Source organism: Hypomesus transpacificus, chromosome 14 (genome assembly GCF_021917145.1).
Source record: "Hypomesus transpacificus isolate Combined female chromosome 14, fHypTra1, whole genome shotgun sequence".
Lineage (NCBI taxonomy): Eukaryota > Metazoa > Chordata > Actinopteri > Osmeriformes > Osmeridae > Hypomesus > Hypomesus transpacificus.
In genome coordinates, this window is record NC_061073.1 from 2,295,928 (window position 1) to 2,309,486 (window position 13,559).

Sequence of the window (13,559 nt, forward strand, 5' to 3'; positions counted from 1 at the left end):
CTGACCGCATGATAGGTGTTTACAGGATGTAAGGACCAGACAGGACCTCAGGGACCCCTCAGTCATTAATACTTCATTACCCATAATACCTTCATCAATACTACATTACCCATGGCCACCCATTAATACTGCAGCAGTTCTAACGCTAGTCAGAGGGGAGAGCTGGGATCTATATTTACACACACATCTACCTCACACACACACACACACACACAGTGCTGAGCATTCAGTAAGTGTGTGTGTGTGTGTGGTGTACTATTGCCACCTCTGTAGAACCAGGAAATCATTTCAAACCTGTATAGATACACAGGCAGGAAATACTGACAGTTCACTTCCTGCCATTGTCCTGTCATCAAAGTTCATCTCCATTCACACCATTCCGACTCACAAGAAAATACATCATTATGCCGTCGTACAACGACACGGTTTCACACCCCTCAACCCATTACATACTGTACCACAACACGAGACTAGCTTCACACAAGTCTAAACTGCAGGCTTGTTAGCCAACAGAAGCCCTGAGGTGTCGCATAATCGTAAATCTGTCAAACACACAAACACATTCTAGTTGCTCTGCCTCATTCTTGCCGTGAGGAAAGGTCTCCGACAGAGGAAAAGGGTCATGTCTTTATCCATTACCCCAAAGCCCCGGCTCATCTGAACCAATAAACGCATCCTGAATACCCTTGGACAGCCGCCTCTCCGTCTCCCACACAATAGACCAGCTCCTGCCAACTTTCTTCAAGACCGGCAGAGAAGAAGAGAGGCAGAGAGAGAGCGGTGGATGGGATGTGGGTGGGAAAAGAGGGCAGAGATGATTTGGATGGAGTTAACAGAGAAGGGTGAGCACTGAGAAAGAACGAGATCGATGGAGAGCGAGGGAGATTAGACAATGATTCAAAAAAGGCTTCAGTCCAGGTCAGCCTGTTGTTATGGGTCAAGGGTCAACTAGTCACTCATTCAGACCAAGTCAACAATCATCCTTCGAATAGCCAGAAGGACACTGATTGACTCTGGTCACCATAACAACCACCAACACCAAACACAAAGCCCAAGAAAACCACTACACCCGGGACATCTAATCTCAACGACCCCTACACCACCACATTCACTCCACCTCCACAACCAACCACCACTACAGCACCAGCTGCAGATAGACAGTTGGGTTTCTGTCTGTCAGCCTTATTTACCACGAACAAGGCAGCACGCTGTTACTGAAACACTGTCTGCTGTGTTTGCTGTACTATGGACCTGAGAGATCAGGCCAAACTTTCTCTGACACACACACGTTTGTGTCATCAATACACAATATATCTGTTTTTCGAAACCAACGATCTACGTCCCAGTGTTTTTTTTCCACCCGTCCGGTATCCACCTATCTGGCTGTGCGTTCAACAAACATTCCAGCACTGACCCTTGGGTGCCCCTGGGAGAAGGGAGTGTGTTTGAGGAAAGAGGGTGGGCCTGGTTAGACAGGAGGTCTAAAACTGCCTTTTATTACACTGTAAACTGGTTCAAATGTGGAGTAGTGTCACAAACAACCAAAACTCCAGTTTGGTCTTGATGTGAATGAGGGACTGAGAGTGATTATGTGAGAGGGGGGGAAAGAGGGGGAGGGAAGGGGCAAAAGGAGAAAGGCGGAGGAGAAGGATGGGAAAGTACAGAAGGTCTGTGTGGAACGAGAAGGAGAGATGAGGGGGAGAGAGGAAGGGAGTTGAGGTAATCTATTCCACTGTGAAACTCCCAAACTGTCTGTTGTCTGTACAACCAGAGCACACAACAGGGAGGGAGAGGGAGAGGGAGAGAGAGAGAGAGAGAGAGAGAGAGAGAGAGAGAGAGAGAGAGAGAGAGAGAGAGAGAGAGAAAGATAAGAAGGTGACGGATACCGAGAGTGAACCTCATTGATTGATGATTAACACACCTGGCAGTGACTCCCCTGGCCCCTTCCCCTCCTACCCCGACACACACACACACACACACACACACACATACACACACACACACACACACACATACACACACACACACACAAACTGTAAACACACACAGCCACATTGATACCGATACATCACGGGCAAAACCTAAATATATTTTTCTGTGGATTTGGTTAGACCCAGTAAAACATCAGCTTTGTATGTGGAACTTTGAAACACTCGATTTTTTTTACGTCATTTACAGTGACATCATAATAGATCTTCTATCTTACCTTTATTGTAGTCCTACGAGCGAGAAAATGTTCCCCGGCAAAAAAGGGAGAACCAAAAGAATGTTTCAAGTTCAGTTTAGCCCTTCATCCAAGTTCCAACCTGCATGCAAGAGCGAGCACTCGGTTCTCCGAAACGTCAGCGCGCTTGTGGTCACACCTCTTTCCTCGAGCGATGATCTCTCCAGCCTCACAACTGACACCGATCTGCCAGATCCCTGAAATCTCTACTCAAAAAAACACCTTCACTACTGTCTAGCTTAACTGTTCTACAGCAAACGTACATGTAAAGCCTCAGGCTAATTAAATCTCCCTTTCTTTAGATAGCCAACTACCCATGGGATTGATCCGCTCTAATCAAATTAGTCGATTGTCAGGTCACCTGCAGATGGCCGCAGTAAAACTACTTCGCTTGTTTTCGTCTGTGGGATATAAAACAACGCCTCTATAGACCAGTGAATTGTCAAGGTTTTTGCCTGTCAGTTTTCGATTAGGCTACTTGCTTTAAAAAGCAAAAAAACGATGTACATGTCAAGAATAAGATCGTCAGCTAAATGACTAAATGTAAGAAGATGTACTAGCCTAAAGCTTTTCTACCGTTCTACCGTAAATGTTTGACTTCTAACTTTTTTTTACACTTTCCGTGTAAATCCCACCTCTCTAGCTATCTGTCCCTATGCCCATTTGACCTATTGAGTGAACCACATCAAGCATCCACAGGAGACCAAATCATCAATAATTGGATTCATAGACGTAAAATATGCAATCAATGACATAACTACACATCTTTGAATGAATAACTGGGACACAGGTACAAGAACAAAAGAAAAACGTAGGACTATTTTCATGGTCTGAAATGATTAAGCCAAGTATTCCTGTGAGAGGTGGTCTGGGCTGGAAAAGAGAACACTCTGTCTCAAACTGCAGGAGTAGAGCATGTTATTCAGTCTTTCATCCTCTCTCTTAATCAGCAGTTTTTCAAGACCCTTTCCTGCCAGCAGTCATCACTGCCAGTAGGGCTGTCTCTCCTGCCCTGACCCCTAAAACACACACACACACACACACTCCGGACAGTCAGAGAACAGGGATATGGAGAAACACAGCGGAAAAAACGGCCTCTGTTCCACCACCCCTCTCTCACCCCTCCATCTCCACGTCCTCCTCTCCTTCCTGCTTCCGTTGGTGCTTGTCCCCTCTCCGTTCTCCTTCTCTCCGGTCTGCTGGAGCGGGACAGTCATCATGCTCCTCCACAAGCAGCAGACGGCAGAGAACACACACTCCTTGAACTCACGCACACACACACGGCCTACTGAACGGACACCGTTTGAAGGGACACGACAAAAGGACCACATGTATTGAGGCTGGTTTTTATTCAGGGCAGACGAGCTCTGTCATGCCATCGGAAAGCCTGGATGAGACCACGACTGGAACTCGACAGGGGGGAACAGACAGTGTTCGTCAGGCCTCTGTGTCTGGGTGGGTCCCTCTGCTACCAGGGGATGCTGTTACCCTTCCAGTCCAACAGAGTCCCACGGTGCTGCTCCGTGAGCGATGACATCACTCCCAGCATGCCCCGGACGCTGTCCTTCCTTGGCAGGGGAGCCTGTCAGCAACAGAGCGGATGTGATCGTGGACGTGCTGAAGCCATGCCCGCTTTCATACATATCAACCTTGAGTCTTTCTTTCTCTTTCGTTCGCTACCTTTCTCTGTCTTTCGCTCTCTTTTTCTTGTTCTCTTTCGATTGAATTGAATTAAATGAATTCCAATCACATCTCTCTGTCTCTGTCTGTCTGTCTGTCTCTCTCTCTTGCTCTCTCTTTCTTTCATTCATTCTACCCCCAATGCCTGTTACCCCCTCCGCTAACCTCTGACCCGCCCATGTCCGTCTGGACCCAGCCGGGGTGGATAGCCGTCACCAGGATGCCGTCCTTCCTCAGGTCCTCTGCCAGGCAGCGAGTCAGCATGTTCAGCGCCACCTGGTGGACAGGAGGACAAACAGCACTGAGGACCATCAACATGCAGGAAACACAGGGCAGTGACCTGCTTTAGTACTACCCTGCCCACCCCACCCCCATCCCCTTCTCCCATCCCCTTTTCCCATCCCCCTTGCTCTGTGCGGTAGTGCAGAAGGCGCAGTACCTTGCTTGTCCTGTAGGGGTACATGGGCGCCATACGAAAGCTCTCATAGCACTTTTCAATGGAGGAGATCAACGTGGAGACGTTGATGATGGCTGCCTTTCGACAGGACAACCCTGACTCTGAAGCTTGAGCTGCTGCCCTCTGCAGCAGAGGCATCAACTCCTGTAGGAGAGACAGTCAAGACATGGATAGTTTACAGGGATGAAGATGCATGTTTCTGATTCAATAACCGACAGGAGAATACTGATGAGTCGGCTAGTACTTGTAACATTGGGCCGCGTATAGCTCAGTGCAGTTCAAGACGTTGCAGGTTCAAATCCCTCCCCTGTAAATCCCTTTTACGCATACATGCTCATAACGTGCAAAAGTATTATCTATTATTGGTGGTTAACTCTGGTGCTCCTCCTGTCTATGACGGCAGCAGAACCCACGGGTTAGTAGGCGATATCCCACCTCTCATTCACATTTAGTCATTTAGCAGACGCTCTTATCCAGAGCGACTTACAGTAAGTACAGAGACATTCCCCCCGAGGCAAGTAGGGTGAAGTGCCTTGCCCAAGGACACAACATCATGTGGCACTGCAGAAAAATCGATCCGGCAACCTTCTGATTACTAGCCTGACTCCATCACCGCTCAGCCATCTGACTCCCTCATGGTTTACAGCTTTAATGTATGGATGTGTCAATGCAGTGCGTAGGGGCGTAGGGGCGGGCACCGACCTTGGAGAGCAGCATGGGCCCCACCACGTTGGTCCGGTAGACGTCCATCATGTCGTCGGCGCCCGTCTGCGCCAGGCTGCCGGGAATGGGACGGTTGACGGCAGCGTTGTTCACCAGTAGGTTCAGGCCTGCCTCCCCCAGCCTGGTGGACACCAGCTGGCAGGCAGCCGACACGCTGGCCGCATCCGACACGTCTGGGACACAGGATGTGACATGCGGGTGAGTTTGCCAACAACAACATTCCATCAAACTCAATCGCAGGAGAGTCGTTTTCCTGTCAAAACACGTAATTTGCGGAATTATGCAACATATGGGATGTTAGTAGCCTGGCTGCCAGCCCAATTTAACCCCGCCCACAAATTTTTGTTGTGGGGAAGTTGGGTCTGGGTTTGTTAGTTTTGGGAAAAAGTATGTCCAAACAGGAGCTGTTCGGACCAATCAAATTGTCAGGGTGGGCTTTATACGATGATGGACAGATGATCAACAGTAACGTAATCAACCACGTCACCAAAGAGCGCTTGGGTTGACTTCATTTTCAACAAACAACATATTACGTTGCTCTGATTGGTTGTAGGTCTATCCAATTGAGTGAAGAGGCATTTTTTTCCGGGTTCGGTTGAAACCCGCCCCATACTCACAGTAGCCTGACGTTGTCATACTCATAATTCTAGTCAGAATATGAGTCTGAGAACTCTCCGTTGGGCTTTGACTACAGGGCGTGTTTCAAACAAGCCTGGAAAACAAATGCCTCTTCGCTCAATTGGATAGATCTACAACCAATCAGAGCAACAGAGTATGTGACGTATGTTAAGCACCGCATAGTTGTTGTCAACAGAACTAAACTACAAGCAGACTTGAAGTATGCTTGAAGAATGAATACAAACGATTTTTGCCGGTGTTGTAAAATTAATTTAAGGGTAGGGAGAGTACTTGTTCACACGGTCAACCTTTTTGAGCAAAACAATAAAGGGCAATGCATATACGAACAAGTTCTCCGTTTAGGATTACAACTCCAGCTGATAAATTAAACTTTTACCGAATCCCGTAGGAAGGACGGCAAAAACATATTTTCCATTGACAAATGCCTTGATTGCGTCTCTCTGTTACTCTTTCAAAATTAATGCGCTGTCGATGTCTTCTAAAACAGACTCGATGGCAGAATCATAACATCCCAGATCTCCAGCGGTAGCCATGGTTGTTCAAAACGAATTCAACTTAAACGCTCTTTTGTGACGTGGGTGATTACGTTACTGTTGATCATCTGTCCATCATCCTATAAAGCCCGCCCGGCAATTTAATTGGTTCGCCCAGATTCTGGTTTTCTGTAGTTGGTCCCCAATACGAGACCCTCCAGACCCAACTTCCCGACCAAATTTTTTTGGGGGCGGGGAGAAGTTGGGCTGGCAGCCAGGCTATACTCACAGCCCAACGGAACGGTTTCAGACTCATATTCTGACTAGAATTATGAGTATGACAACATCAGGCTAATCTAAGGAAAAACAATGGTGCTTAAAAGCATAGCAGGATTACGGTATGTTATAGTAGAATATCTATATATAGATATTCCCAAATTAGTCAATTAAAATTATTGGGATGAACACAAGACATGAGCCCAGATTCACACACTGAGCCAGAACACGAACATGTTTAAATTCAGGCACGCCTGTTGTAGACAGCTGTGATGATTCAGTGACCAGCAGAGGGCTGACATTACATTGACATTTCGTTCATTTAGCAGATGTTTTTCTCCAAAGCAATATGCAAATAGAGCTTGTAGAAACAACATAAAATCAAGGATCAAAAGTGAACTGTGAACTGAACGGTCTGCATGTACCAGACACAAAAGAACCACATTTCAGCTTGCAGGCACGAAGAACAATAACAGCATCTCAGCTACAGTGCTACAGTGAGATCTCAGCTACAGTGCTACAGTGAGATCTCAGCTACAGTGCTACAGTGAGATCTCAGCTACAGTGCTACAGTGAGATCTCAGCTACAGTGCTACAGTGAGATCTCAGCTACAGTGCTACAGTGAGATCTCAGCTACAGTGCTACAGTGAGATCTCAGCTACAGTGCTACAGTGAGATCTCAGCTACAGTGCTACAGTGAGATCTCAGCTACAGTGCTACAGTGAGATCTCAGCTATCGTGTTACATAGTACAGTGCAGATGTAGAACGTCCTATCTTAAGTGCAGCATCAAACACGTATGGGTGGAGTCTCTTCTCTACGACTGGTCTGGATCATAAATAACATTAAGTTAAAGTAATTTAAAGCCTCCCTCCCTCCCATCTCTCCCCCCCCTCCCTCCCACCCTCCTACGTTACCCTTCTGCTCCTCCTCCTCCATCACATCACCCACATCCCTTACCCAGTGTTACTATGATGACCATCTGCGGGTGCCTCTGGGACAGCTCTCGCAGGTCCTGCCGACAGCAAGAAATACCAGAGGTCAGAGGGCCAAACATACCATAATACCACAGCACCACGGCAACCATAGCTTCTGTACATCACAGGCTCTACTACCTATAGTTGGACAGAGATGCATTGTGTAAATGTTTGAGTAAATGTATTAGCGCAAGTTCAGTTAGGCAACACCGATACTTGCACTCGGGCATCCTGGCTAATGTTTCACAACTTACTCCCCCCGCCAAGAACGCTCTACTTCCCCTCTTCCCTATGTCGGGCTGTCGTCTGGGTTTCAGTATCGATTAGCGCTCTCGTCGGTCAATTAACACTGTCAAATCTTCCTCGTAGCTTTCAGCCTATCACAATGATGCCGTGCCTTTAAATATGATTCTCTCCCTGTGTAGTTTGCCCATGCTATCAAGTGCGCGACCCTCCGCCTCCCCGTCGCCACCCGTTGCCTTTGTCGTTGTTCTTCGTCTCCTCTGGCTGGGTCACCAGGGTCTGGACCCCATGGGGGATTGTTCTTTGGATGCTGGGCAGGTGCCCTTTGATCAATAATTCCCCATGGGGTCTAAGCTCTTAACACTTGTAGTACATTTAACATTCTGTAAATAAACGTCACTTTACTCATCCCAGGTCTCTCCTGATTGAATGACCTGTACTGTCAGACCTGGTCAGTCAGCAGCAGCACTGCTAGGTCCCACCAAGAGGGGACATCAGAGACCTATGTACGTGCATGGGTACCTTAGCTCTCTCTGGTTCTCGACAGCCAGCGAAGATCAGCTGAGGCGGGTTGGTGGACTCTGCCAGCTGCCTGACGAGCTCCAGACCGATGCCCCTGTTGGCCCCCGTCACCAGAACACTGCTCCCCACACCAGATGCCATGGGGCTGCTTCTGTCACCCAGGAAGTAGACCAGTCCCACCAGACCTGTTCACCCAGGAAGTAGACCGGTCTCGCCAGACGTGTTCAACCAGGAAATAGACCGGTCTTGCCAGACCTCTTCACCCAGGAAATAGACCGGTCCCACCAGACCTGTTCACCCAGGAAATAGACCGGTCCCACCAGACCTGTTCACCCTGGAAATAGACCGGTCACACCAGACCTGTTCACCCAGGAAATAGACCGTTCCCACCAGACCTGTTCACCCAGGAAATAGACCATTCCCACCAGACCTGTTCACCCAGGAAATAGACCGGTCCCACCAGATGTCGCCCAGAACACGTGCCACGGGTCCTGCCACAGACAGTACCCTCACCCCACTGAGACACCTCGGAGACACCACCAATGGGAAGAATGTCTGGCTATAGGTGTGTGCCTGAATGAGGAAGTACCAGCTTGATGGGGGAGTGTTCGAGCGTCACCTAGAATCCAAAGTTTAACTGATGTACTTTGACACCTGTGGCTGACGTGACTCATCAAAAAAACATATAGATATCCCCGTTTTGTACGTCTCAGCCACGCCGGTCCCAAGAAGCCGACTGGGCCATGTTCACTGGTCTGACGAGTTGAGACAGGCTGATACCGTGTGCTACTATTGCACACAAATCAAATGTTACAATTACTAGTTTTCCAGAGAAGACGAGGAAAAACGTGGGATGTGTCCGAGAAAAGCTATACAGCCGCTGTATTGACATGCCAGAGATCCCACCGTAGTTCTCGATATGCTCCAGGAGAATTTGATGATCAACAGGGTAAAAGGGCTGCGCTCAGGTCCAGGACAACCACGAGAACCACGAGAGCCAGGAGAACCAGGAGAACCATGGTGGATGGAGCCTGCATCAGAGACCAGCTGTGAATCACTAACCACCTCGCCGAATGCTGTTTCAGTACTGAATGTTTTGGAGAGAGAGAGAGAGAGAGAGAGAGAGAGAGAGAGAGAGAGAGAGAGAGAGAGAGAGAGAGGGAGAGAGAGAGAGAGAGAGAGAGAGAGACCCAGAGAGGTAGAAAGAGGGGAACACATGCAGAAATGTAATGTGAGTCGGAATCCAACCCGGGCCTCTGTGTTAGGGGCGTCTCTGTGTTAGGGGCGTCACACTGAGCCAACCCTATCCACGACATCCTCAAACATGAGCATACTGGTTCTAACTCATGTCATTGGGGTCTGAAGTGGATGTTTAGATGTTTAAGAAACACTACACAGAACCTGGTTCTGAATCCGTAAATTTTCACTTATTGTCCACAGCAGCAGTTGCAGCATTCTCAGCAGAGCTGCAGTGATGATGGTGCAGTGCCACATGATGTCCACCAGGAGGAGCAGCTGACGTGGAGAGGAGGTGGAAACTGATGACTCGATGTGGAGAGGGCATGCAAAGTTGCTACATGTCACAGATCAAGCACGTACCACGTTCGTTTGAAGACAGTAAGACATTTGAGGATCAGAGAGTTGGAATATGACTTAGCGGTGTTAGATGTGTAGATGTATCCAACCTTGTGTGTGTACCAGCCGTCACATGAGAACCAAATCATGATTTAATACTTCTATTAGGAACAGAGTTGTTGTAAATAGATATATTTTATTCTATCCCAATTCCCTCTCCCCCCTCTCGTCTCTCACCCCCCTCCAAACCTCAACCCCCCTCACCCCCCTCTCGGGTACTGTAGGTGACGCCTGTTGATTCATCGCGAGACAAATCTTGTTGACATTTCTCACCAACTCATCCCTTTAGGACTTACTCAATGTCATGCATTTACATACAGGAATTTGCACGTGTACACACACACACAAACACACACACACACACACACACACATACAAACTCACACACACTCGGAGGGAGAACAAAGAGCAGCTGTTGCAAACAGGTTTCCATGGTGACCAGGTGACGTTTTACATTCCGGCGGCAGAACTCAGATTTCAGGCTATTTGTTTCTCTCAGGACTCGTAGCTAACTCTCAACTACACCTGGAGCTTCTCACCACCTGTTCCTGCCCCCCCCCCCACACACACACACACACACACACACACACACACACACACACTAGCTTCCTCCAGCTCCAGCTTCTGTAACAAACACAACTTTGTATTATTGTTACCAGCACACCCCACACCCTGCTATTTTGCTAATGCAGACATACAGCATATCAGTTGACTATAGATATCATAGATATCTGTTCACTCTACGCCGGGTCAACAGAAGAGCAGGAAACAGGAGACATACAGTCATTCCTTAGGGTCTTTTAGCTGCTTTGGTAACACTCAAGTCCTCGTCCATGTGATCTCAGTCAGGAGGAAGCACTGTAACGCTCAGCAGGTAGATATGGAAATGAGAAAGAAAAACAGCCATCACATGAAACGGCTACTTCCTGCAGTCAGCCAATCCCCTTCCCTTGTTGTCCGGCTGCCACTTGATCCTGTCATGCCGGAAAAGACAGAACAACAGAGGACAGGAATGTGTTCAAGCCTGTCCGTCTCCCGGGAGGCCAGGGGATACACACACCGACGCCTTACACACACACACACACACACCTCACAGACACACACACATTGTACACCTGCCCTAGCTAAATGACCAGCCAGTCCGACTGGCCCCGACCGCTTGCAGAAACACAGTGCTGGGTTTGTGTCTGACCGGTATAGATCCACATCTCCATATCTCTGGGTCATGGTCATACAATACGTAGCCAAGCCCAGGGAGACTATCACATTCTCTGTTGAAGTCCCTCCATAACAATCACACAGTCATTAATCAACTGCAGATTGAGTTGTTAACGACCTGTCTCCTTGTTTTGTCTGTCCAACACAAAAGACAGCAGGCTGGCCCAGTCAGCCAGCCCCCGTGTGACACGGAAAAGGAACATGCCCAATGCGTGTGTGTCACCGTGTCGCAGCGTTTGACTCCGGCCCTGTGGAATGCTGGGTAGGCAGACTAGAACCGGAGGAATGCTGGTAGGTATCAGCAGGGTGCTGTGTAATGGGCAGCGAGGTCCATGTGGGAGGGAGGGGGTGGGGGGGGTGGGGTGAGATTGTACTGGGAATGCAGGTGCCAGGGCAGACAGGCTGGTCTGACAGCATACTCAAACCCCACCCTTGCGATCCTCCAGCACATTCCACATAACTTTTTCACGAGTCAGAGCCCTGCGCTGGTTCCCCTCACCTGTGTGTGTGTGGATGGAATGTGTGTGTGGGTCTTTTGCCTGTGTGTGTGTGTGTGCGTGTGTACTGACATGTAACTATGCTGTACAGTATTCATGGAAGCATCTCCCCTCAGTTCAAACGGAGCAGCACTTCAGTCTCTCATGAATCATTGACGCCTGTCCTGGAGTGAGCCTCGCTGTGCTTTGTCACTGCTTCAATCTCTGGCTCTCTGAAGCTTCACTGATTCTGTCTTTGGTTCTCTGAAGCTTCATCGAGGCTGCCAAGACTACGGCTGCACATGCCCGTCACATGATGTGGCTGCGTGTGTTTGGACGCGTGAGCAAGCAGTGGATCTGTACGTGACGACAACATTTCTCCTCACGACGATTACAATGAATGAATTTGAATGTTCTAAGAAAGGAGAAACTGAAATGGTTTGGTGAGCAAACACTGAACTACTTGATAAGATCGAGGGTCAGATACTAGAGTTGGAGGCCAGTGGAAACAGGCCTGCGTGATTGTGTGTGTGTGTGTGTGTGGGGGGGGGGGGGTCCAGCTTCTCTTGTGTCTGAAGGCAGGATGTGAAGAGAGACACCAGAGGAAACACTGCCTGGCTGTCATCACCTGTCACACCCAGACTTACACCGTGTACAGAACATAACCTACCAACCATCACACAGGAATACATTTACATTTATTCATTTAGCAGACGCTTTTATCCAAATACCTATTCTAGAACCCAATAGGTATCTAGCAGGTTGTAGGAGAGGCTTGTTTCCATAACAATGAGTTTTGTTGCATGTTTATCTATGGGTATTCTGGAGAAGAGAAGAGAGAGGAGGGCGAGAGGAGAAGAGAGCAGAAGGAGAAGAGAGGAGAGGTGAGAGTTTAAGCTATCTTATCAGCAGCTCCACACAGCTTGCTTACACGACTGACTCGCATAGCTGACATTCCTGGGCTGCTGCAGATGGAAACTGGAATGGAAGCAGTTGTGGAAATTAATTAACATGGGGTTAGTCTCTCCAGGGTGTGGCTGCGGGGATGTGGAGGTGAAACAGACCCTGTTACACAGTCTCTCCTCCGCACAGACCCTTTCTCTGTCCTGGCTGGGGGAGAGGTGCTGAGGGTGGGGGGAGAGCAAGGAGGGAACAGGGACAGGAATCAGAGGACAACATAGTTTACCTCTCGTAAATATGGGCGTGTGTTCAACGGGGAATCTGGTTTTGTCAAAAGCTATTTTGGTCAGCTGGTTGGTTGAGTGTCTGCAGCATCTCCAGAACTTGTGTCTTCAGTAGTCAGATGATGAAAGGCTTTCTGTCTCCAGGTGTTTGTACCTGCATGCTGACATGGCGTTGGCAGCCACAGGAAGCTCTCTCCGAGGGGAGCTCAGGATATTGCCTTCGCCCCCCCCCTCCATCTCTCTCTCTCTTTCTCTCTCTGTCTGTCATTCTCTCTCACACACACACACACACACACACACACACACACACACACACACGCAGGTAGGAGCGTTGTGAAGATCAAAGCATTGACCTGGTGTGCGAAATTCACGGCAGCGAGATTCATTTTCTCTCTCTCTCTTTCTCCCTTTCTCTCTCTCTCTCTCTCTCTCTCTCTCTCTCTCTCTCTCTCTCTTTCTTTCTCTCTCTCTCTCTCTCTCTCTCTCTGTCTCTCTCTCTCTCTCTCTCTCTGTCACTCTGCATTCCTGCATTCCTAATCTCTCCATTGTCACAGACAGTTACATAGGAGGCCCAGGAACAGAGGAGCAGAGAGGTGAGGAGAGGAGGAATGTTTGGCCAAGGTATCCTCTCTTCTCTCTCCAGAGCGCTGGTCTCCTTCTCCAGAGATGCGAGTCTCTTACGTAAGCCCGAGGCCCACCTCTCTCACTCCATGTTCTCTTCAGAGAGAGAGACTGACACAGTGTGGTACTGGACCGATTGCAACACACCAGCTTACTGAGCCCAGGCCACGGTTGGCTGAGGTATTCAAATTGGAGAAGGGAGGGAGAGGAG

The 13,559-nt window shown here is 48.7% G+C and overlaps 1 protein-coding gene across 2 annotated transcripts; it reads right to left on the bottom strand.

Moving 5' to 3' along the window:
• Positions 1-3,558: 3,558 nt before the first annotated feature.
• On the bottom strand, positions 3,559-9,270 carry zgc:158868 (uncharacterized protein LOC791147 homolog). Of its 2 annotated transcripts, XM_047033625.1 has the most exons (7): positions 8,645-8,664; positions 8,215-8,548; positions 7,433-7,487; positions 5,064-5,257; positions 4,344-4,505; positions 4,070-4,180; positions 3,559-3,806 (listed from the first exon to the last, which is right to left on the bottom strand). In XM_047033625.1, exons 2-7 carry the CDS (start codon positions 8,353-8,355, stop codon positions 3,693-3,695), a joined length of 777 nt encoding a protein of 258 aa, XP_046889581.1. In that variant the 5' UTR covers positions 8,356-8,548; positions 8,645-8,664; the 3' UTR covers positions 3,559-3,692. The 2 variants fall into 2 exon arrangements, with proteins under 2 accessions (XP_046889581.1, XP_046889580.1); XM_047033624.1 differs by having other exon boundaries at positions 8,215-9,270.
• Between the last annotated feature and the right edge of the window lie 4,289 nt (positions 9,271-13,559).